At 38.8% G+C, this 25,453-nt stretch overlaps 2 protein-coding genes across 14 annotated transcripts in view; one reads left to right on the forward strand and one right to left on the reverse strand.

Moving 5' to 3' along the window:
- Positions 1 to 6,730: 6,730 nt before the first annotated feature.
- bcat1 (branched chain amino-acid transaminase 1, cytosolic) lies at positions 6,731 to 19,433 on the reverse strand. 2 transcript variants are annotated; one of them, XM_055190500.2, is made up of 11 exons: positions 19,281 to 19,433; positions 18,005 to 18,049; positions 15,281 to 15,481; positions 14,733 to 14,843; positions 14,392 to 14,511; positions 14,112 to 14,272; positions 9,085 to 9,227; positions 8,885 to 8,970; positions 8,643 to 8,783; positions 8,496 to 8,570; positions 6,731 to 7,127 (listed from the first exon to the last, which is right to left on the reverse strand). In XM_055190500.2, the coding sequence occupies exons 1-11, from the start codon at positions 19,320 to 19,322 to the stop codon at positions 7,089 to 7,091; spliced, it is 1,164 nt and encodes a 387-aa protein (XP_055046475.2). In that variant the 5' UTR covers positions 19,323 to 19,433; the 3' UTR covers positions 6,731 to 7,088. The 2 variants fall into 2 exon arrangements, with proteins under 2 accessions (XP_055046475.2, XP_055046476.2); XM_055190501.2 differs by lacking the exon at positions 19,281 to 19,433 and adding an exon at positions 18,542 to 18,648.
- lrmp (lymphoid-restricted membrane protein) overlaps positions 17,657 to 25,453 on the forward strand; it is a 39,674-nt gene continuing 31,877 nt past the window's right edge. For 9 of the 12 annotated variants that reach the window (XM_073868176.1, XM_073868184.1, XM_073868193.1 and 6 more), the window contains exons 1-6: positions 19,911 to 20,050; positions 20,677 to 21,287; positions 21,389 to 21,499; positions 23,446 to 23,626; positions 24,960 to 25,018; positions 25,139 to 25,214. In XM_073868176.1, the coding sequence (XP_073724277.1) occupies positions 20,678 to 21,287; positions 21,389 to 21,499; positions 23,446 to 23,626; positions 24,960 to 25,018; positions 25,139 to 25,214 (1,037 nt within the window). In that variant the 5' untranslated portion in view covers positions 19,911 to 20,050; position 20,677. Of the gene's footprint in view, positions 17,806 to 19,910; positions 20,051 to 20,086; positions 20,229 to 20,676; positions 21,288 to 21,388; positions 21,500 to 23,445; positions 23,627 to 24,959; positions 25,019 to 25,138; positions 25,215 to 25,453 lie in introns of those variants that run through there. The other 3 variants (XM_073868179.1, XM_073868177.1, XM_073868196.1) reach the window with 3 other exon arrangements.

A 25,453-nucleotide genomic window follows, 5' to 3' on the forward strand; every position in this document is an offset into this window, starting at 1 on the left:
AAAAAAAAGGTCCTAAAATGGTCTCAAGCTGTCACTGAGTCCTAAATTGTAACATTTATGTACAGATATTTATACATTTGGTAACAATATGTACCTTTGAGGTATTAATATGCAATCTTTGGTACTAATATGTATCTCTGAGGTACAAATATAAATTCTTGAGGTGCAAAGGGCACTAGGGACCATTTTTCTGTTTACATTTTTCTCATAGTGTAAATTAATTTTTTAAGGCAATTTAAAGGTGACATATCATGAAAATCTGAGTTTTTTCATGTTTAAGTGCTATAACTGGGTCCTCAGTGCTTCTATCAATCTAGAAAATGTGAAAAAGAACAACCCAGTAACTTAGTTTTGGTAAACTATTATCTGCAAGCATATGAAAAATAGGTAATTGAAATTTGGCTCCCCTTGTGATGTCATAAGGGGATAATGACCCCCTTAATTTGCACTATCCAACCACAGCACTGCCATTTAGTGCAGAGATCAGCTCATTTGCTGCGGACACACCCAAAAACGGCACATTTTGCTCACACCTAAGTGGCAATTTTAACATGCTATAATAAATTATCTATATGATAAAACTTCACAAGAAGAAACCTTTAAGAAATTTCCCCTTTAAGGAACACTTTTCTTAAATGTATTTTATAAGTTGAAAAATATTGCAAGTAAATGTTGCATGAAAACCATTAAATTAGTTAATAAACGCACAAATGTACAACAAATAAAAAACTGATTATGATTATATTAAATAGTTAAATATAGTAAAAATGTTCATGACCTCTGTGGTGGGATAGGCCGAAATAAAGGGGTGTGTTTAAAACTAAGTAGCCTACTAACAGTATTATGCAACAGAAACATAACATAGATAGAAACATAGCATTTGCCTTTATAATGCTACGTACACACCAAACGCGGGGCATAGCGTTATGCTGCGTCCACACCAGCCGATGCTAAGTCAATGTAAAGACACGTTCACGCGCGTCTGGAGGTCTCGCGTCGCGAATGAGGCGAATGGAGCGCTGCCGCGTGAAACACGCGAGTTGAACATTTTGAACTTTGACGGAAAAACGCACTGCGTTAACCAATCAGGAGCTTGCTCTAGTAGTGACGTGATTACAGGATGTGAGTGGAGTCGCAGAAGCCCCTCCCATGATGAGAATTTCCGCGTGAAGGTCTCGATGGCTAGAATTTCACGTGCGGCTTTCACGTGCGAATAAAGTGCGTAAACTCAAAATGTTCAAGCAGCAAACTAGAAGCGGTTGACGCAAATTTGGCGCCTCAAACATGGCTGGGGTGAACCCACAGTTACTCGCTCTAGATTACTCGCGGGATTTAACTTTGTGTCATGAGAATTTGCGTTTGAGGCAAAAAGCGCTTGTTTTCGCAGCTAACGTGTCATATCGCGTCATTCGCATTGCCCCACGAGAGGACGGGTCTGATGACGTCTTAGCATTGACTTTGAATGTAATCTACACGCGCAAATTGTTGAACTCGCATCTGGTGTGGTGTGAACCCACAGTAATGCTTCAAAAAAGTGCAATGAATTGCCTCGACGTAGATTTATAAAGCCGTATCCTAACTGTATGCAAAAAATGTTTGGGATGATGGTGCAGTGGGTGCTGCATATTTCTCCCTTGTTTCCTATTTGCTGTCTACTATTTACTATTTGCAAAATAACCCTTTAAGGGATAGTTCAGACAAAACAAAATTCTGTTATCATTAATTCACCCTCATGTTGTTAAAAACCTGAATATTTTTTTGCCCCTTAAACCAAGGAAGATATTAGTAATCAATTAGGAAACAAAAGCACCATTGACCTCCATAGTAGGGAAGAAAAATACTATGGAAGTCAATGATGCTAAAACATTTTGGTTACAAACATTGCTCAAAGTATCTTCCTTTGTGTTCAGCAGAACAAAGGTTTAGAACGACACGAGGGTGGGTAAATGATAACATTGATATTCATTTTTGGGTGAACTATCCCTTTAAATAAAGGTTGCATGGGTTGATAATACCTGCAATGTCTATAAAGCGTCTCACCAGGTGTCTTAGCATACAACGCAAATGAACTTTTCAGATTATGTAACTCGATATGATCCACTTTCATAGTGCACTGACATTTGTGGAAACTCAGTCCGTCATTTAACATACGAGACAGGGACCGCAATCATTCTGTCAGCTGCTATTAATAATTACTGGATACGATGCTTCCTGCTGGAATTTCATAAACTGGATACTGTAAGCCCGTGTGTGAAAGAGAGGGAGAGATAATGCGTTTGTGTCTATGTACTGCATGCACAAGTGTTGCGGTGCTATCAAGCTGTCATCGGTCAAATCTGTGTGCTGTGGGATTGATATGTTTTCCCATCAGACAGCGTTGCTATGTGAAATTAAGTTTTGTGTCTGTTTGAATGTCTCTTCTGATTGCTGTTCATGATGGGTTTCCATGTTCGAGCGTGCTGAAATGAAAGGTTTATGGGAAATCCATCACCATTATACATATGAAGACCAGAGTCATGGTCGGTCCCACCACTGGAAATGTCATTTGTATAAAACATTTGACTTGTCTTTTCCCACACCCAGCACATACGACTGTGGTTCCTGTTCACAAAATTTCGGAATATGAGCCTATGAGCAGCCTTTACTGAGATTTCAACACAATCTCATGGCAATTCGTACGTACTTTACGAGGTGGCAATTCGTACAATCAACTTTGTACATTTATGTATGATTTGCTTTCGCCCCTGTGACGTTGGGTTTACGGGTGGGGCTATTGGTGGGGTATCATTATTTGGTTTTTCTTTTACATTTTTGTACAACTCACTTCGTAGGCTACAAGACAACGCAAATTAGTCAACTGGTAAAATGCGCACACATTTCTGTGAATTCAAGTTGGATTAATTGCAGTTGAATTGTGGTATCATAAATACGGAAGAGGATTAGGGCCACTGGTGAAAAAAATATTTGAATTCTGATTTTAATCTCAGAATTCTGCCTTTAATCTCAGAATTCTGCCTTTAATCTCAGAAATTAAAGTCAGAATTCTGAGATTAAAGTCGGAATTCTGAGATTAATGTCAGAATTTTGAGATTAAAGTCAGAATTCTAATTCTGAGATTAAAGTCAGAATTCTGAGATTAAAGTCAGAATTCTAAGATTAAAGTCAGAATTCCGACTTTAATCTTAGAATTCCGACTTTAATCTCAGAATTCCGACTTTATTCTGAGATTAAAGTCAGAATTCTAAGATTAAAGTCAGAATTCCGACTTTAATCTTAGAATTCCGACTTTAATCTCAGAATTCCGACTTTAATCTCAGAATTCTGACTTTAATTTCTGAGAAGTCAGAATTCTGAGATTAAAGTCAGAATTCTGAGATTAATTCTGAGATTAAAGTCGGAATTCTGAGATTAAAGTCAGAATTCTGAGATTAATTCTGAGATTAAAGTCGGAATTCTGAGATTAAAGTCGGAATTCTGAGATTAAAGTCAGAATTCTGAGAATAAAGTCGGAATTCTGAGATTAAAGTCGGAATTCTGAGATTAAAGTCGGAATTCTGAGATTAAAGTCGGAATTCTGAGATTAAAGTCGGAATTCTGAGATTAAAGTCAGAATTCTGAGAATAAAGTCAGAATTCAAATTTTTTTTACCATTGGCCCTAATCCTCTTCCGTACATAAAGGTATTGTGATATGCTCTTTGCAAAAAGATTGAAAACAGTCAAAAAAAATTAATGAAAATTAATGGTTGTTCACAGCGATGCCCTTCATGGTGTTCGGGGACCCCTAGTGGTTCGCGAGAGAATTGCATGGGTTTTTTTGAGCTGGTGAAAACCAATTAATTACAATTAAATCATAAAATGTAATAATAATAAAAAACTACTGACAAAAATATAAACACTTTGCATGTAATGTGACCATTACATGACAGTAAAAAACTGCGAACTCATTCAAAATGGATACGTTTTAAGGGAATACTTGTGTAGCACCTTTATTTTTAGGGAAAAAATTTAACATGTTGGAAATAAATGAAATTTTATTATCAATAATAAATGCATATTCATAATTAAAGGAAAACACCCCCGTTTTTCAATATTTTACTATGTTCTTACTTCAACTTAGACAAATTAATACATACCTATCTTTTTTCAATGCGTGCACTTAATCTTTGTACAGCGCGTCGGAATGTGTTAGCATTTAGCCTAGCCCCATTCATTCCTTAGGATCCAAACAGGGATGCATTTAGAAGCCACCAAACACTTCCATTTAAAGACTGTTACATGAGTAGTTATAAGAGTAAGTATCGTGGCACAAAATAAAACGTGGCGATTTTTAAAGCAGATGAAATTATTTATGATGTTGATGTTACTGCGCGCCGAGGTCGAACTGCTGCAAACTAAATGATCTTCCGCCATACAATATAGTTCTCATTTTTATCTGCTTAAAAAATCGTCACGTTTTATTTTGTGCCACCATACTTACTCGTGTAACTACTCATGTAACAGTCTTTAAGTAGGGAAAACGTGGAAGTGTTTGGTGGCTTATCAATTCATCCCAGTTTGGATCTTAAGGAATGAATGGGGCAAGGCTAAATGCTAACACATTCACGATGCTTCTTCAAAGATTAAGTGCACGCATTGAAAAAAAGATAGGTATGTATTAATTTGTCTAAGTTGAGGTAAGAACATAGGAAAATATTGAAAAACTGTGCTGTTTTCCTTTAAATATGTCATTAAGATCTGTCTAATATTTATGTATGTTGCATTGTTCAATTCTTCAGAAACTGAAAAGAAAAGACATAAAAATGCAAGGTGCAATGAATGTACAGCCTACGAATGGACTACAAATTCTCGCTCTGAATCAGAAGAGATGCTGTTGAACTGTGAACAGCATCGAATTAAGACAGGACAGGGGATGCTCTCCCCTCTTGCTGGCACAAGGGAGTGGGTGGGCTGGCATTTCCAGGAGCTCGCTTTCGCCAGGCCTTAATTATGGGGGAGTTATCCAGAACATATTGAAGCAATTATGCTCCATAAAAATCAATATGCTTCTGCTTTTAAAAAAGTGATCTGATCCCAGCACACTTTGGATTCAGTCTCCTTCAGGTTCATTTTGATTTCTCTTTCATTTTGAAGGAGCAGAATCACTTTTAAAGGTTGGGAGTAATTTAGGTCAGTTTAACCCTGTTAACTTAATACGACACAACGAGGGTTACCGAATCTTCAAGTTTGCTGGCATGTTGGGGATTTGGTTTTAATGAATTACAGCACTTGATTTTAAATCAGAGTCTGGAGTTTGTATGTTAGTTTAAAATGATGTCAAAGAGCAATGTCTTGGAAAATTGTACACTGTAATAACCAGTGATATTCTTTGATACACTATCTGCTAGGACTAGAAAATAACATTATTCAGTATCGTTTTTGTATATTACTCACTTACAGAATGCTTAGACCCAGGGGCGTAGTTTCTGGGGGTATGGTGGAAGGAAACCCCACAATAATCAAAACTTGCAATTACAGTCTTCACAGTATTTATACAAAGATTAATGGAAACATATGTAGAGTTGTCACGTCAACCCCCCAATGTTTAAACCAAGTTTATGGACTTGCATAGATCCTATCCACAAGAGCTGTACATCGTTTGTTATATTGCGCCATCTTGTGTTGATAGGTGGTACTGAAAGGTGTCTGTGCACACAGTGCAATTCATTCTTATTCTTAAAGGGGACATATGATGAAAATCTTTTTCAATGTTTAAGTAACATAATTGGGTCCCCAGTGCTTTTATGAACCTAGAAAATGTGAAAAAGATCAACCCAGTAACTTATGGTAAACCATTCTTCACAATCATGTGAAAAAATAGGTAATTGAAATTTGGCTACCCTGCTGATGTCAGAAAGGGATAACACCTCCCCTTAATCTGCACTATACAACCACGTCACTGCCATTTAGTGCAGAGATCAGCTCATTTGCATTTTAAAGGACACATCCAAAAATGGCACATTTTACTCACACCTACAAAGAGGCAATTTTAAACATGTTATAATTAATTATCTATATGGTATTTTGAGCAAAACTTCACATACGTACTCTGGGGACACCAAAGATTTATTTGACATCTTAAAAAAGTCTTGTGAAATGTCCCCTTTAAATATTTAGTTTTTTTTTATTCTGAATGATAATTTTTGTGCATTTTGCAAGATGGGCATGAACAAATTACTTCATAATGAAAGCAAAATAAAAAATATTTTGGGATTTATTTATTTTTTTATATTACACCACAAACACTCACTGTTCAACTAAAATACTCTCTATGTGTATATATATATATATATATATATATATATATATATATATATATATATATATATATATATATATATATATATATAGACAGCCTATGATTTAATCATATTTGTGTTTTTATGTCTACAGTCACTGCTGGATCATACAAACATCTATAAACAAATCTTATATTACTTTTAACCTCTCTTTTACATCAAATGTAATAAAACAACTGTGCTTGTGGAGCTGTGCTGTGTTATCCTGTATTAACTACAAATAAACATTTCATGTCTTAAGAAAATACTGTAGCTCTATCACAAAAACACACTACCTTAAAATATCTATTAATGATAGCTAAGATATCTGTCTTTCAGTAGTTTGAAAATGTGCAATATGATGGTCACTGCATATTATTAACAACATCAATAAGTTAAAAAATACATCGATAGAAACTATAGGCAATAGTAGAGCAAGACTAACAACATTATCATATACACTGAGAGTCCCTTGCTGTCGTTGAGGGCGGTCGTGTAGTGTTGAAAAACAGCTGGTGTACTTTTAAAATTGAATTTATAACCAATGAGACCATGAAGAAGTAAATCGGCCAAAGACTGACGTATTATTGCAAGACTATTTCTGAGTTTCTGCTGGTAAACTTTGTGCAAACACAATATTGCAACATGGCAAGGTAATTATTTCAATGTAGACACATATAAAGCCTATTTGTGGAATGTGCTCGCTTGAAAATGTGTTGAAGAACATGTGCCTGTTGACCATAATCCCAGGTGTGTTTACGATTGAGGTTTCTTTATACAATGAAAGACCAGTCGCTGGGAGTCCGGCCATACTGCAATGACACAGAAACAGTCTGGATGGTAATAAAGATTTCTGTTTCATTATGAACAACATACAGTAACAAACATAATCTGGAAATAACATAATAAAAACAGTACATATCGCTGCATGAGAATAAAGTGTGACCCTGGACCACAAAACCACAAAATATGGGTCTAATTATTTAGTTTTATGGCAAAAATCATTAGGATATTAAATAAAGATCATGTTCCATAAAGATATTTTGTAAATTTCCTACTGTAAACTATATATTTAAAAATGTATTTATCATTAGTACCATTTGTTTTTAACTACTTTATCTCATTCCCCGTCTGCCATTTTTAAAAAGATGCTCGCCAGCATTTTTTGTGATTTTCACAAAATGCCTCCCAGAAAAATGTTCTTCTAAAAATATATAAACATACAAATATAACAAATGAAAGAACAGACCCTCTGCTTTCAAACAAACAAACAAACAAAACAGAAAAAAGTTTTATTCTATTTATATATTTTTTCTCTGCTTATAAGCTCTTAAAAATAGGTATTTTTCTTAAAAAATATATTTTTTAACAAACAGCTGAAATAATTGCATTTTTGTGAAGGAATTTTGTTAGAGATCAGATTCAGAACGATTATCAAAACATACACAGAGTTTAAAATTAGTAAATAACGTTTTGGCTTCAGTTTTTACATAAATTTAGTTGATAATCGCGGTATTACAGATAACAGAAAAAAATTCATGCAAATGTTTTCTCTTAATTAATGAGATAACTTGTCAATGGCGGGGAAAGAGTTAAATGCGATTTCTCAATATTTGGCACCCTCAGATTCCAGATTTTCAAATAATTGTATCTCGACCAAACACTATCATATAATCATCATCAATGGAAAGCTCATTTATTCATCTTAATGATGTTTAAATCTCAATTAAAAAAAAAAATTACACTATTTGTGACACTGGTTTTGTGGTCCAGGGTCACAAATAATGATCCTGAGTCCAAAAATACTGCTTAAGACAATATTGCATTACTACAGTGCACAAAAAAAATGGTCCCTGGCTGTCACTCAAAAAGTACACATTTGCACCTAAAGAGTTCATATTAGTACCTCAAAGGTACATATTGGTACCGAACGTATGTATCTGTACCTAAATATCCCAGTGACATCTTTTAGTAAATACCTGCTTTAACCTGCTTTCATTTGTTTGAGAATGAATGTAATACTGTATGACACAGTATTTTGCTGTTAGGGATGCTACACAAGCAACTTTTATACGAAATCTGTCTATGAGATATGAAGTGTGTATTTAAACTTGTTTGTTTCATGAACTACTCCATACTGTAAGTACTAGACCTCACATTTGAAATTGTCTGCCTTATACCTGAATATCAGTGATCTCCTTCATCAGCCTGGATGCAAGAGGAGGGAAGTTTTCCTTACATGGAATTTGAAGATTCTGCAAGGCAGGAGATTAATAAATAAACTACTTAAAAGGCAGAGAGATATCATTTTTTCTTCATTTACTCACCTCTTCCTGATACAGAATCCTATTAATTGGGCTAACAATACAAGCTGTTCCAGAACCAAACATCTCCATCACTCGGCTTTCCTCCAGAGCCTGCCGCAGGTCAGCCATGGTCAGATAGCGCTCTGATACTTTAAATTCACCCTGGGAAGATTTTGCTTTGTTTATACAGTACATTATACAGGAAAGAAATCTTTACTTATAGGTCATCTTGTTTTTGTTTACAGTGAGAATTCCAGTCGTACCCATTTACGAGCAAGTTCCAGGATGCTTTGTCGTGTGACGCCTGGCAGGATAATTCCATCTAGAGGTGGGGTTGCCAGCTCCTCCTCTGCAAAAAACACCTTAGGTTAATAAAATTGCTCTACTTAAGTCTCATATGAAAAGTTGCTCTGAACTGCCTTAAACTTAAATAAAAATGATGTTTGTTGTAAATGGTCTTTACCCCCTTTCTCATTGATCCAGTGCAGGAAAACGTTCATGGTTCCAACCTCGGTGATCTGATGATCGTCCCCATACAGCCACAGAACCTGTTGACAGCCGTAACCCACTGCCTCACATTGGGCATAGATAGAAGCCCCATAATTCCTAAATATATTAAAAGCTTTACACATTCACAATCAACATTTGTACCATGAAAAACACCATTGTACTTCTACTGTATTTTATTTAATACAACATTGGCTTTACTGCACTCTAAAAAATATTGGGCTGTTTTTAACCCCGGGCTGGGTAACTGTAGTACAGAACACATTTCTGGGTTAAAGTGACCCAAATAATGGGTTGTTGTAACCCAGAAATGTGTTCTGTCCTATAGTTACCCAGCCCTGGGTTAAATATTTTTTTGAGTGTGCTTGCAAGAGCCTATATTCCTATATTCACAAATAAAAGAGAACAGTATAGACTTAAAACGTGGCTGTAAATTGGGTCCGATATTAATTCAATTAAATTCAAATTTATTTATATAGCAATTGTTTAATTGTTTCAAAGCAGCTTTACATTAATAAGCAGGGAAGTAGAAAAATGCAGGCAGAAAAGCCACTAAAAGCAATGAAAGGTTGCAAAATTCAAAATGGGGGTAAAATCTCCTAGAAATATTTTTCTTTATTTGTAACATCTTGTTAAGTCCTTAAAAATGTATTTAATGCCTGGTATTTATAGTAATTGTATAGGTAACATACTAATTGTTCAAATTAGGATTCATTTTTTTAAATTAAACTATACGGAGTGATATAAAAGAAAAACAAACAGAATGGTTAGAAAAAAGTTTGTGTTTTAACCATGGACTGTAAGAAATATGGATGTAGTGTTCGTGATGTCACCCATAGGGTTGTGAAGAGCTTTTCTGAAGCCAATAGGAGTCGCCATCTTGGCACGTAAACTCAAGCTAAAAATTGGCATGACAAAAAAATTCCTGCGAATAATCTAGCGAGAAACGCGATTCTTCATGTTTGGTGTGTACGCAGCATTAGATTCCAGATTTTCAAGTTGTATCTCAGCCAAATATTATCCTATACATCACTGGAAAGCTTATTTATTCAGCTTTCAGATGATGTATAGATCTCAATTAAAAAAATTGACCCTTTTGACTGGCTTTGCGATTCATGGTCACATATTAAAAATTAACCAAATTACAAATAGCCTATTGGGCCCTATTTTAACGATCTAAGCGCATTGTCTAAAGCGCACAGCGCAACGTCTAAATGGGCGTGTCCGAATCCACTTTAGCTAATTTAAAGACGGGAAAAATGGTATATGCGCCGAGCGCATGGTCGAAAAGGGTTGGTTCTATTTTTTTAATGAGTAATGGGAGTATTTTGGGCGTAACGTGCAATAAACCAATGAGAGTCTCAGCTCTCATCCCCTTTAAAAGCCTGTTGCGCTGGCGCTATGTCTAATCCCTATTTAGATGACGGACGTTGTAAACTGAAAAACTAAGAGGAGGAAGAAGATGTCATGGTTCTGCCATCTTGTCCTTTGTTTAATCTAGTCTTGTGGCAGAATCATGACAGACCCATGTTTTGTGTGGGTTCACATGGTCTTAGTATTGGTTTACTGGACCACGTGTTCCCTGTGTCTTGTCTCTTTTACCCCGCTCCCTTGTCATCCTCCTCATTATTGTTTGATTTATATCACCTGTTCCCCTCTTGATTTGTTCCCCTATTTAATCCTCTTGTATTCATTGTCCTGTGCTTGTGCATTGTTGTCTCATGCCTGTGTATACTGTGTCTCAGTTAAGTATAGTGATATTCAGTGTTTTGTAGAAAAGTGTTCAGTCAGTTTATTGTAAAGTGTTTTCCAGTTTAGTGTCTTAGTCTAGTCCTGTTTCCAGTTGTGTGTTAATCCTGTCATATTAGTTATCCGGTTTATGTTGTTTTGCTCCCTCGTGGGCCTCCGGCCGGCAGCGGAGGCAGAACAGGGACCGTGACAGGGGGCGCTGCGTCCGGCAGCGGAGACAGAACAGAGACAGTGACTGGGGGCGCTGCGTCCGGCAGCGGAGACGAGACAGAGTCCGTGACAGGGGGCGCTGCGTCCGGCAGCGGAGACGAGACAGAGTTCGAGACAGGGGGCGCTGCGTCCGGCAGCGGAGACGAGACAGAGTTCGAGACAGGGGGCGCTGCGTCCGGCAGCGGAGACGAGACAGAGTCCGTGACAGGGGGCGCTGCGTCCGGCAGCGGAGACGAGACAGAGTCCGTGACAGGGGGCGCTGCGTCCGGCAGCGGAGACGAGACAGAGTCCGTGACAGGGGGCGCTGCGTCCGGCAGCGGAGACGAGACAGAGTCCGTGACAGGGGGCGCTGCGTCCGGCAGCGGAGACAAGACAGGGACCGTGACAGGGGGCGCTGCGTCCGGCAGCGGAGACGAGACAGAGTCCGTGACAGGGGGCGCTGCGTCCGGCAGCGGAGACGAGACAGAGTCCGTGACAGGGGGCGCTGCGTCCGGCAGCGGAGACGAGACAGAGTCCGTGACAGGGGGCGCTGCGTCCGGCAGCGGAGACGAGACAGAGTCCGTGACAGGGGGCGCTGCGTCCGGCAGCGGAGACGAGACAGAGTCCGTGACAGGGAGCGCTGCGTCCGGCAGCGGAGACGAGACAGAGTCCGTGACAGGGAGCGCTGCGTCCGGCAGCGGAGACAAAACAGAGTCCATGACAGGGGGCGCTGCGTCCGGCAGCGGAGACGAGACAGAGTCCGTGACAGGCGCTGCAGCGGTGGCTGCGCAGACGGCAGGGGCTGCAGCGGTGGCTGGAGAGCCGAGACAGGGGGTTCTGTGGCCAGCAGTGACGCCGATGCTCCCTTTCGCCGCTTCTTCCTCCGTGGCCGTGGAGCCGAGAGAGAGGCAGTAGAGATGGGCACTGTGGAGGAAGCGACAGGCTCCGTGGAGGATCCTTCGAAAGTCGACTCCCACGAACTCCTCCTCTCGTGTTTCCTTTGGAGGTCGACAGGCTGGGTAGAGCTCTTGGAAGCAGAGGTGGTGAGAGCAGGGTCCACAGGCGTTGCAACAGCCAGGACTCGCCCCTCCGGGATGGAAGGAAGAGGGGCATGACTGGAAGCTCCAATAGGGTCCCTGGACTCCCGGTTCATTAAGAACTCCAACGTGTCGGAGAAGCCCAGGGGCTTAACAATCTGCTGCTCATACTTGGTGAGGGGCTCATCCAGGCAACTGTTAAAAATGAGCTTTAGCTCTGGCTCGCGAAACCCAGAGCCGCTCACTGCTCTCAGGAAGTCGAAGGCAAAGTCCTTGACATCTCTGCCCCTCTGGCGAAAACCAAATAATACATGAGCCTGGTGGGCTCTTCTGAAAGAAAGGTTGGAGTCCATAGTCTGCTGGGTTCAGTTAGGGCTTGTGCATTCTGTTATGGTTTGAAGAATGAACCCAAATGCAGACCGAGATGACTCAACACATACACTTTATTAAACAGAAATCAAAGGCCCTCGAGGGAGCAAAACAACATAAACCGGATAACTAATATGACAGGATTAACACACAACTGGAAACAGGACTAGACTAAGACACTAAACTGGAAAACACTTTATAATAAACTGACTGAACACTTTTCTACAAACACTGAATATCACTATACTTAACTGAGACAGAGTATACACAGGCATGAGACAACAATGCACAAGCACAGGACAATGAATACAAGAGGATTAAATAGGGGAACAAATCAAGAGGGGAACAGGTGATATAAATCAAACAATAATGAGGAGGATGACAAGGGAGCGGGGTAAAAGAGACAAGACACAGGGAACACGTGGTCCAGTAAACCAATACTAAGACCACGTGAACCCACACAAAACATGGGTCTGTCATGATTCTGCCACAAGACTAGATTAAACAAAGGACAAGATGGCAGAACCATGACAGAAGATCCCCAGTTTAAGATTAATGTTAAATAATTGTGTTGTTTTTCACTTGTATTGAAATTTTTATTTTTTATTAAAACCTTTAAAACCCGTTTTCTTGTAGTCATGCAATTAAAAAAGCAGGCTTTTAATTGCTGTTAATGTATGGCTATCCAATATCATCAAAAAATAATTTACAAGTATGTCAGAAAAGGTTTGTACTCTAAAAATACTTTATTTGTAACAAACAGGAGATAAAGAACGTCTCTTCGCACTTGGACAGCGTTTTTTTTAAGCAACAAGTTTTTTTTAAGCATTACTTTAAAATGTTTCTCATCTCACCATATCCGCAGGTACAGAGTCATTATATACAATAAATCTGTGAGGTAGCATTTAAAAAAACATTTAAAAGCAGATGCATTTGTTTAAAGCAAAGCATTTATTTACTTACCAGGCTACAGGTGAAGCAGCTCTTTGCGCCTTCTAACGTCTCATAATTAGTCCTCATTTATGTCCAAGAGACTAAATAATAATCTTTTACATTTCAATCCTTTAATCTTTTTATATTTAAAAGCGTTTTTGTGCTGCTGAGCATTCATATGTAATAAGAAAACCTGCGTTGTCGTCCCGTTTATATAGCGCATATTTCTAACGCGCTCTTTAAATAACAAAAAACATATTGCGCCATTGACTTTAGACTTTAGACCAGGTTTTTGTTGGTCAATGGCGTAGTCTATTTTAGTTGCCTCAAAATAGCAACGCGCCAACAATGCGCCTGAAAACACCTCGTTTTTAGATCAGAACGCCCATGGGCGCAAACATGGGCGCAAATGCAATTGCTATTTAAACAACGTGGCACTAAACGTGAAAATTATAATTGCGCCGGGTCGAAAAACTAGCAAAATACACTTGCGTCGCACTTTGCGCTGCATTGCGCCGCCGCCGGGTGTAAGATAGAGCACATTGTTTTACTACACAATTAAAAAAATTCTTTGAAACGTTCAAAGTGAAAAAAAGCTGGGATAAACGCTATGAATTTGAAAAAAAGTTAAAAAATAATTGTTTTGTTGTAAATTACTGAGTCGTACAGAAACAAAGCGCACAATAAAACCTCTCTCTGTGCTCACCCTCCCATCTTGCAGTCTCCCGTTCCTCCTTTCCAGGCTCTGATGTATTTCGAGTCTGCCCACAGAGACACCGGTTTGACTCCCGTGCTGAAGTACGAGCCAACAGGACTGAGAACAACAAAGAGGAGCGCACGAGATGGCTTCTTTACACCAAGCGAAGGCTGCAAACAAACACACACACACATATACAGTACCTGTATACATTATTTATTATTTTGCTGTATAATGCAGTAGAGTTTTTAGGTTTAGTATCAGCATGAGGGGCTTGTGAAGCTCTGACCTCCGTGCCCAGATAAGTAGGCCGGATATAAAGACTGGCGGAGTCTGACTGTGGAACCCAGTCTTGTTCAAGATCCACCAATTTCCTGATACACTCCAACAACTCTACGCCATCAAAACTCTACAGCAAAGAGACGGGACATTCAAAGATAGTAAACAGGAACTAATGCATTTATTACATGAATATATTTAGCGTCTTGTCATTAAATCGACTTCAAGTTTGAGTGTTATAATCATTCTGGAGATGTTTTATTTATTGATTTTGTGTCTATGATTACATGTAACCTCAGATGTTACATATGCTCAGTTTTGATGCTTTATGGTGGAAGATGTAAATCTTACAGGTAGACAGGACCGGTCGGCAGACTTCAGCATGCGCTTTATGTTGAGAATGGGTCTGAAGAGCCGCACTTTGTCGTCTGGCCCCCGGTACGCCTTCATGCCTTCGAAAAGCTGCAAAAATTCATGTTTAAATATAAAGAAAATGTAATTGTTAGCTGTGAAAGTCAAATGAAGTTCTGATGGAGACATTGCAGCTAGTTTGGTTTTATTTGTTGGTCACCACTAAATAAAATATTATTGGTGCCAGCTTGGGCACCTAAAATGCCATAGCAACCTTCTAGCCCACCCTACACTATAATAAAAAAAAATTGTCCCTGGCTGTCACTGGGGCGATACCCTTTCTAAAATGTAAAATGTGCATATTTGTACCTAATAGGTACATATGGGACCTCAAAGGTACACATCTGTGCGGTACATATTAGGACCTGTTTAAAGGGTACCATCCCAATTACAGATTTCTTCTACAGCACGCACAACAAGCAACTACTTTTTTATAGCAACGTTATGCTTCTGGTTTTTAAGGTGTGCTGTGTGGAATAAGGACTGACCTGTACAGCGTAATGGAGGCAAGAACATGCTGGGTGTATGGACAGGTTCCCAAAAGGCTGGATGTGTGGCTTCTGCCAGCCGTCTTTAAGACTCCACTCGATGGTGAGCATGTGGTCGGTGAAGACCGACCCAAACACAAGGCCATTCGGATCAGGTTTGGGCTTATGGGTTTCTGTCAACTGTATGACCGTTTCTGCGGCCTGAACAGAAAGTGAATGAAAGCCATCAGTATGAATAGCATGATACATTCGGAAATCCCAAAGCTTTTACAGACACCGGGAAAAACATACACTTTCAGAATAAAATGGTTTAAAGTTGTCACTGGGGCAGTACCCTTAATCCCGTAAAGTTTCTCTCTTAAAGGAAAACACCACCGTTTTACAATATTTACTATGTTTTTACCTCAACTTAGATGAATTAATACATACCTATCTTTTTTCAATGCGTGCACTTTTAAAGGACAAGTTCGGTATTTTACACTTAAAGCCCTGCTTTCAGACTGTTTATGATGAAATAGAACGGTTTGGACTGAAATTTCGACATATGCGGCTGCCCCAAGAATTTTCGTGTGTTTGTGTTTCACCTCCCACCTCTACAATGGGTTTAATGGTGCACTGGAACAATCCTTCCTAAAATGCATTAAACTTTCGTTTACAAAGACGTGAAACTCACCGAGTGGTCAGGGGTGTTCACTGATATGCTCACACAAAAATCGCTGCAAATTACGCATTCCAACAGGTTTTATCGTAGTTTTTGCCAACTCCGTTGACTTGTATTAGATGTGCTGTGAGGTACGGTATTACTCCGCGCCGGGAACTTTGTTTCTATTCTTGCAATTGGTAAAGTCGGATTATCGCCACCAACTGGGCTGGAGTGTCTATTATTCAAGCTCTCAGCGGAAGAATGTTCGGGTGTGAGGCGTTTGGAAAAATAGGTCCACAAGTGAACAAATAATGCTAAAACACCTGTTGGAAAGCATCTTTTGCAGCGCTTTTGTGTGAGCATATCAGTGAACACCCCTGACCACTCGGTGAGTTTCACGTCTTTGTAAACGAAAGTTTAATGCATTTTAGAAAGGATTGTTCCAGTGCACCTATAAACCCATTGTAGAGGTGGGAGGTGAAACACAAACACCCGAAAATTCTCGAGGCAGCCGCATATGTCGAAATTTCAGTCAAAACCGTTCTATTTCACCATAAACAATCTGAAAACAGGGCTTTAAGTTTAAAATACCGAACTTGTCCTTTAATCTTTTATGGGGCTTCTTGAATAAGTTAGCATTTAGCCTAGTTCGTGTAACTACTCATGGAACAGTCTTTAAATAGGGAAAACATGGAAGTGTTTGGTGGCTTCTCAATTCATCCCTGTTTGGATCCTAAGGAATGAATGGGGCTAGGCTAAATGCTAACACATTCACGAGGCCCGGACAAAGATTAAAAGTGCACACATTGAATAAAGATATGCATGTATTAATTTGTCTAAGTTGAGTTAAGAACATAGTAAAATATTGAAAATCAGTGGAGTTTTCCTTTAAGTCCTCATTTTGTGGATCTCTATGCATCTCTTTTACTGAAAACAAATGAACTCTAAGATAAGACACTCTGACAGATTACAGTTCATGTTTCTACAGCAGTACGCTGTAATCCCAGATTATGGTGGAAAGGTGAGTAGCTTTATATCACAGCTCTCAGTTGTTAAACATGTCTTTGATCGTCTTTGTGAACTAACTTAAAGTGTACTCTGTAGTAAGTGGCCATTACAAAAATGTCACCATGTACTGACATTACAAATATTATGTTTGCCATTTCCACATCACTGAACAGAAGCCTATCACCGCCCCATTTATCAATTTTGCAATAAATATTGTCAATCTGTAAAAAGCAGATATTTGCACAGAATGAAAGCGCACAGCTATTTCCCAATTGTTGGTTTATGTACATATAAAGGTGAGCAGTTTTGACTGTTGTTCCACCTTCTTGTAATCTATTATTTTGTATAAAACTGTACTAAATTAACATGTTTACTAATCTGATAATTAACTAATGCAAGATGTTATAGATAGATAGATAGATAGATAGATAGATAGATAGAGAGAGAGAGAGAGAGAGAGAGAGAGAGAGAATGTCTACAAGCTTGATTGACAGGGCTTACAATGATCTGAGACACCTGAGACACTGTGATCTCTTTTATACTGCACGGGACCTCTTAGAAGAACTACAACACTTTTGCTGACTGTGATAAAAAGAGGACCGGCCAAGGTGACATTTTTGATTCACCCAATAGGTAAATAGGGTCATCCAATTGTCTTCTCAAAACATTCTGACTCCAATACGCTACATTAGTATGACCTTCCAAAGTGACCTTTTCTACACAGTGAATGTTTTTGAAATGGCATGTGGGCACTGAGATAACCGAATGTGGAATTCCCTGAAGAATATTTGTTTTTTGGCTAAAGAGAAGAGGTTTTAATTGTCTGCAGTATCAACCAAACATCAGAATGATGTCATCGGACTTCTCGCTAAAGGCAAGTACTGAAATCTACAATCGAGTCTAATATAGAAAAACAGTCATTCTCACAGGTACTGTACATATTAATGTAAGTAAGCAAATACATTAACATTCCACTATGCCATGAGCAAGGCATTACTGTTTAAAAAATTACCCAAGTTTTGTTTTCTTTAACATAGATAACAAAAATGTGTATGTGCATATTAAGTACATACCTTAAAGCTAGAGGCATAGTCGGCCACACCATTTGTCTCATGTTCCTAAGGGGACAAACATTTAGATTTAAATGCAATTTTCATTAATGAAATTAAAATTAATTAAAAATTCCTTTACATTAAAGTGAAAGAATATTTATTTGTATACTACACTTTTGCCAAATATGCATAAGCAGTTTCCATAAAATTTCAAGCAGTATAAGCAGCAAAATCGTTTGATCTTCTATAAATGTACATTCAGTGATTATTATACTATTAATAAAGATACATAAAATTTTTTGTATTTAAAAAGTTAATGTAACCAATGACGGCAAATTTGGTTGATTGATTTCCATACATGCAAAAGTATTTTAACATAGTTTTTTAAAATACAAATATTTTGTTTAAAAGTATTATATTTAGATCCTACAAAGTATAGAAAAATTATGATTTTGATAAATATATGTGTAAGATATTGCATTAATAAATCACGAGTTCAACAATACATAAGTGCACTTCAAATAACTTTAATTCTTCATAACCGAGTTAACAACTCACCCACTGCAGAACCATCCCAAGTTTTGGTCAAGTTAAAAATACCAACAATGTTGAAATGATACATGATTATAAATGAACTGAGAATCAGCAAATGATTTCATCGACCAATCAGCTGGCTTAAATGAAAGGGCGCATCTAGGGTGACCTTGATCATCACATGTGAAATGTTTACAAGGGGTTTGTTGACCTATGGATATTCATTAAAAGTACTCAAGCAACTATTTTAATAAATAAAACCTTATAAATGCAGCTGAAATGCAAATGCATAAGAAAATACTCCAACCCAGAGATAGACTTTCCCTTTCAAATTTCGAGGTCCGCCACATGCGTAATCAAATTTGGCACGATGCGCGTAATTGTGATATGTCCTTCACATCATTGACGTAGCCTGCTCTATCTATGATGCGCGTAACTGTAACACATGACCTCTAGATATATTACATAATAGGCTAAATAGGTCAAATAACATCAGAAGATTTACCTTAAAAACACTACATCACTGAATCTTTATTCAGGTCAATATAATACTGATAATGATGTATTAAAATATGCGAATATCTATGTGCGCGCGACAGACTGATTTCGTTAATCTCCTTAGCACAACACATGACCATTCTGCACTAACTGAACAAACGATATGCGTGTTTTTGTGTGATATATGGGGTGCTTAAATCCATTTATTACGATCAAAAGCTATTTATTAATCGAAACGCTATGGGACCGTCGCGTGCGCATTTACCTTGTGTGATGATGCGCTCGTAGCTGATGCAACGCTGGCCATGATGAATGTGCGAGCTCTATCGGCGCGTGCTGCTGCTAAACCTCTTACAGATTAAACCAACCAAACACAAATGTTAACATTTCTTTACCATTCAAATAATACATCCTTATTACATTTCAAATATTCTTGTAGTCCAGGGTGACAAATACTTTAGTTTTTTTGAAAAAGTAGCTTATAAATGTGTATAGATTAGTCTCTCAAATAATACGAGGGCATAATAGCTACAGGTATGAAAGTAACTAACTAAAAACAGTTTGACATCAACTAGGCTATTGCATCTTTTCCTATGCATTTTCTGCTTAAAATTAGTCAACTATATACCCAACCAGAAAATGTTTATATTATAATTTTATAATTTATATAATTTTAATTTGATATATTTATATTATATTTCTCAAGATTTTAACAGTAGGCCTGTGTAAAGCAAAAATGCATTTGATTTTTAAAGACATATAGAAATGCCTAAAAAGCGCTGTGTGTTGACTCCCTGTATGGCTAAGGTAAGGTAGATTTAGCTTAAATACAACAAACTACACACTTTTTATTTATTTATTTTTTAATAAAATGTGCATTAGGCATCATGAAAACTGATCCATTAGTTAGTCTCTTTGCTGCAGTTCTATGGTTGGCCGCATGATGGCAGTGCGCCATAAGCTTTAATTCCGCCTCTTCCGCTATTCACGTTGATATTCTTTGATCTACTGGCGGCAACATTTGAACACGTTCAGGTGTGTTTGTTTTTTGATATTAGCGTTGTGAAACCATATAAATGTGTTAAAAAGATGCCATAGAAAATTTACATTCACTACATTTGTTCAATTTTGCTGGATAAGTTTGTTTATTAGGGTAGTTTGCGTGAAGCTTTGGCCCATTAACGTTAATTTCCCATTAACCTGATTGTGACAGGTCGGTTGTTTTGTGTCTTGTTTGTGTTTATATGTTACATTTTGCGATAACAGATAAAGGATATTTGATATTTTGAGGTATTTAATGCTGAAAGTGTCCTAAAAACAGCGAGAAAGCTTGTTTATCTCAGTTGTGTTAAAACGACAATTTCATGACGTCACCATATTGATCAGTTCAGTGTTTGTTATACGCTTTCAAGTGAAACGTTCTTATCGTTTCTTAAACAGGCCATGTGTGCTTGTGTAAAACATTTGTATTTACTGTTTATATTAAAACGTGACTAACCCAATTTAACCATTGGTATACTGTAAGTAGTGGTATATTTAAAGGTAAACTCATTATATACATATAGTACATTCACACTGATGCATGTAGATATCCAACACAACTCAGTCCAAACTAACTAGCAACATAAACAAAGCAGGTTTTCACCCTAATCTCCCTCCAGCATGGATGTCGGAGTGACCCCGAGACGGCACAACCCCGTGGACAGCATCTGCCGCAAGCTGCAGACGATTCAGCGTCGAGATCAAGAGGTTAACTCGCCTTTCCAGATTCCCAAATTCCAGTCCAGTAGCTACGACAGCCCTCACTCGGGCCTGCGCCTCAACCTGGAGTCCATCCTGAAGAACCGTGGCGTCCGAGCTGACAGCGACATCGACTCATCTTCGGACATGCTGACCCCCACTGCCTCCCCAGCACCAGGATCCAATTCCCATACCCCTCACGTTCCCATCACCCCTGCCAACGCTACTTACACCATCACCAGCACACTGGGCACGCTAGGGGAGAGAAAACCAGCAGGCGCGACTTACAGCCGACCGTTTCGTCGCAATTGCTCCACCCCGGCGGCCCAGACTGGGGACAATTACTTCAATTTTACCCCACGATACTCTGCGCAAACACTGCGGGAGGAACCTGACACGGATATGAAGACTGGGAAGCTCAATCCTCCCAGTCTGCTCTCTCTCAATCTGAACTTTTCCTCTGACATTTCCAACATGGACAGTGAGCTCGCGTACCCGTCCCTTGTGGTTAAAAGACTTTCATTGGGCGAGGGTAAATCTGTGTGGTGTATTTGAATGATGAATAATTGGTAGCATTGGCCCATAAGTAAAACATTGTTAGTAATGTAATTTATTTTGTCTGTTTTTTAACAGGATCTCTGTTCCCCTCCGAGCCCAAGAAGGACAGCATGGCAGAGGTCAGTTTGATTTGTGAGGAAGACCTCTTGGATACCATTTTTCAGGCCTGTGACACACAATGCAGAGGTAAACACAGACCTTAGCAAATACGCAAAACATCTCCAGCTTATTTCTCACAAACTTTGTCTAGTGAACATCTGTTTGACACTGCTGCCAAGATTGTAATTGCTCCTCTTCAGATTCACAGATGTTATGAAGAAAACATTACATGCCTGCGATTTTTGTTTGTTCAAATGCTGCATTTCAGGATATTGACTCATTCGGACTCATCCTAGATATTTGTCTGTGAGTCATCTTTTTAAAAAACATGACAAAGATGTATCTACAGCATTTTAGCAACAGGGGTAGTTCTTACTGATAAAGTTGTCTACTGTCTGATCTTACATGATGGCTGCGTCCAAATACCCCCGCTTGCGGTCTCGGCCACTTGAGAGCACGTGCAAGCGACAGGAAGTAAGAGCGCAAGACTGTCCCATGTCTTAAAACTGGCAAAGTGCAGTGCCCTTAACGCACACTATATACGCACACCTATAAAGGAGTGCGTGGCGTGCCGTTCTATGCTGGTGAATGATCTCAGCTTCTGAGTGGATATTTGACGAGCTCCTGATCTCTGCTTTAATCCAGTTTTCAGACATTTCTCATCATGATTGTTTATATGCATTTAAAACCCCCGTTTTGAGGAGCTGAACGATATATCTTGTTTGGATGAGCGCGGGCATTTTGGTTTATTATAGCTCAAATGAACATGTGACGCGATATTCTTTTATGCTGCTGAATGATCTTCGTTTCAATGCAGTAAGTGACGAGCTAACTTACCTGATATCTGCTTCAGTCCAGTTTGCTGACATTTCTCGTCGTGAATGTTGTAAATCCCTCATTTTAAAGAGTTGAACCAACTTCATGTTGCCATGACACGCGCATCCTCACTACGGCACGTGCATCATTGTTTATGCGTCTCATTTATCATTTCCTGATAACTGCTTCAATCTAGTTTGCGACATTTCTCGTGGGGAATGTTTTTATGCATGTTATCTCTTGTTAACCATAACTTTTGTTGTGATGACGCGCGCGTCCTCACTACGACACGCCCATTACGGCATTGTTTCGGCTTCGTGTTCGCACAGAGGGTTTTCCGTGTATCTGACTAGGTCCTCTCTCCGGCAACAATCCCAGAAGATATACAGGACGTGTTTGTGTTCACACAGACGCTTTTCTGGCAATTTTACGGGTATTTTCTGGGACCAAAGGTCTATGTGAAAGGGGTTTAAGTGTATCCCATCAGGTGAATAATTTTAACATGCACGCTTGTGATCTTCACACCCACTAGAACACTTGAGAAAAATACAGGAAATACGTCATGTAAGATTTCAAGTGGTCAAGTGCAAAGACCGCAAGTGTGGTTATTTGGACGCAGCCGATGTCTTGATGTGCTTTCTCTGGGACTTATACCCCTAAGCTAACATCAAACAAGGCTGCTTTTAAATTATGCTAATTCTTATAGCCAGTGGTTCAGCTTTTCACTTGCCCTGCCAAAATTTTCACTGTCCCCAATAAAAAAAGTCAGTGTCACACATTTAAAAATAACAATTCAAAAGTCAATCAAAATTGTATACAACAGACATGCTCCAATGAAAAAAGGCTCCCAACTTTTCTGCTTTACCTGTAAACTTGACAGCAAATTTAGCAAAATATTGCATTGTTTCTTTCGTCATGTTTTACCCGAGTAAATGTCTGCTTCCAAGATGTTAAATAATATACATGAAAATATATTTAGGGTGAAGCACTGGCCTGATCGGGCAAGTGACAATACTTTTTACTTGCCCGAACGTCTCTCAAGCTTGCCCCGGGCCACCAGGCAGTCCTTTATGTTGAGCCCTGAGTGGCGATGCATTTGGTTAGTTATAGAGACTTTTTGTTCATGTATATACAGTATGTGTGTGTGTGCAAGGGATGTTGTTTGATAAGATCCAGGTCCTCCTGTGGCCTCTCTTACACACATCCCTCCTCCGCAGGCAAAGTTTACGTGTCACACATCGTGGACTTCCTGAGACACACCACCTGCCGCAGCTCAGAGGACAGCGGTTTAGAGGAGCTCTGCAATATGCTGGACCCAGAGCACAAGGACATCTCCATAGACCTGGACACGTACCATGCCATCATGAAGGAGTGGATTGATGACTGCCGCAACAAGGGGTATGAAAACATTTACATACCCTTACACACAGATCCCGTGCTTTAGAACTGATTTTCAACCTGGGGTACCTAAATGGGTTGTGTGGGTATTTGGATTTAACTTTTTACAATAAAATTATGACCTAAATACATCATATGTTTGTGTGGATGACTGGTTGCCGGAGGTGGATGTTGCCTTTTCTGTATGTGGGTGGATGTGAGAGAGTCAGTTTGAGTTTCCACATAAAATAACAAAACAAGAAGAAAATTTTTACTGGCTTATTCAGTCTCTTGTCAGTTAGAAGAAAGCTATTGTTGTCCTTTCAACAAATACTGTATGTCTTTTGTAAATGTTGCCAGCTTACTTCATCAGTCCACAATTACTTGCAATCAGAAGGATTTTCAATCAAGTTTCATCTCTGTGACATTTTATTAAGACTTTTATGTGTACTTTTGCAGATTTCACTTTTGTATTTTTAAATTGTCAGTAGTATATGTTAATGTAAATGTTTACTCTTTCTTGGTGTTACCTGGACTAAGAACAGGGTTCCCACGGGACTTTGAAATCCTTGAAAGTTTGTGACTATAGGGAAAATTCAAGAGCCTGGGAAGTTTTTGAAAATATACATACATAGATGCAGGTCATTGAAAGTGCTTGAATCTATATTATGCAAGAAGTTTTCTGGGGGAAAAAATCCATATTATTCCCTGTGTAGTGTAGGATAATATCATAAAAATTCTAGACTTTTAAAGCACACTTGCTAAACTGTTCGCTTTTAATGCTTATACTGTATCTTCTATATGCGAATGTTGATTCATACCAAAGTGCTTTTTTGCATAGTTGTGTTTGACACATGAAAACGTCTCGGGTTACATATGTAACTGTTGTTCCCTGAGAAAGGAACGAGGTGCTGCGTCTCCCTTGGCATACTTCCTGCGTCCCTGTAATGCTGTCTTTGGCAATACTTTATTTCAGATAGCGATATACTTACTGCACCCTGTCTTTGTCGTTAAGCCTCATAATTGGTTGAATTTGATATACACATTCAGACGCACTTACCCCTGGTGGCGTCCCCAAAGTGTCATCGCAGTGATGCAGTGCGAGTTCCTTCAAAAGGAAACTGTAACAATGTATCTTAAAAGGTAACACGATGTAACCTTGCTCTCACTTGAAATGTGTCTCCACATTTAGTACTTGAATTTGAGGGTATTGGACCTGGAAAGTCCTTGAAAGGTCCTTAAATTTGAAGTTGGCTAAGGTCTGTGGGAACCCTGTAAGAAATTCCTGTTGATTTGTTAGCAAAAGTCGCCCGAATGACACAAAACGCATCAACTCATAGTCTGCTTTCTATAGGAAGGACTCTAAGAATGATACTCATCAGGAGTCATTTAAACTGCGGGACAGTATGTTAGGTGAGCTTTTATTTACACACAAGACTGTCATTGGTCATGATTATTATTATTAGGAATAAGCAATTTTTTATTGTGATGTTGGTATTTTGTGTGAGATGTCTATATTTCGTCTTATTTTAGCAAAGAGATGTACTCTTCTCAATATGACATCAGGTAGTTTGGAAGCGTTTGGAGGGGAAGCCTCTCGAGCTGACCTGTAAGTATTCACGTGTGAGAACTTTACATGTTTGTTACAGATGAAGCCGTTTATATAACGGTACAGTATGGGTGCACGGGTTTAAGAGGTGAACGGGTGCTTATCTGTTTGTGAAACTGTATCTCTATTACTGGACAAATGTTGACACATTATGTTCTTATGAAATCGTATGACTAAATGTATTCTTAAATTTGGAAAGTAGGCATTTGTTAATGAGTCCAGTTGATGAACTGGTAATG

This window comes from Misgurnus anguillicaudatus, chromosome 1 (genome assembly GCF_027580225.2).
Source record: "Misgurnus anguillicaudatus chromosome 1, ASM2758022v2, whole genome shotgun sequence".
NCBI classification, from domain to species: Eukaryota; Metazoa; Chordata; class Actinopteri; order Cypriniformes; family Cobitidae; genus Misgurnus; species Misgurnus anguillicaudatus.

What these genes read in the sequence shown, in the direction of transcription:
- bcat1 (XM_055190500.2), bottom strand. Translation starts at nt 19,322, where the DNA reads ATGGCCAGCGTTGCATCAGCTACGAGCGCATCATCACACAAG. An exon ending in CCGACCGGTCCTGTCTACCT is followed by an intron (nt 14,512 to 14,732) that starts GTAAGATTTACA and finishes TCTTTGCTGTAG; the next exon opens with AGTTTTGATGGCGTAGAGTT. An exon ending in CTACTTATCTGGGCACGGAG is followed by an intron (nt 14,273 to 14,391) that starts GTCAGAGCTTCA and finishes GTTTGTTTGCAG; the next exon opens with CCTTCGCTTGGTGTAAAGAA.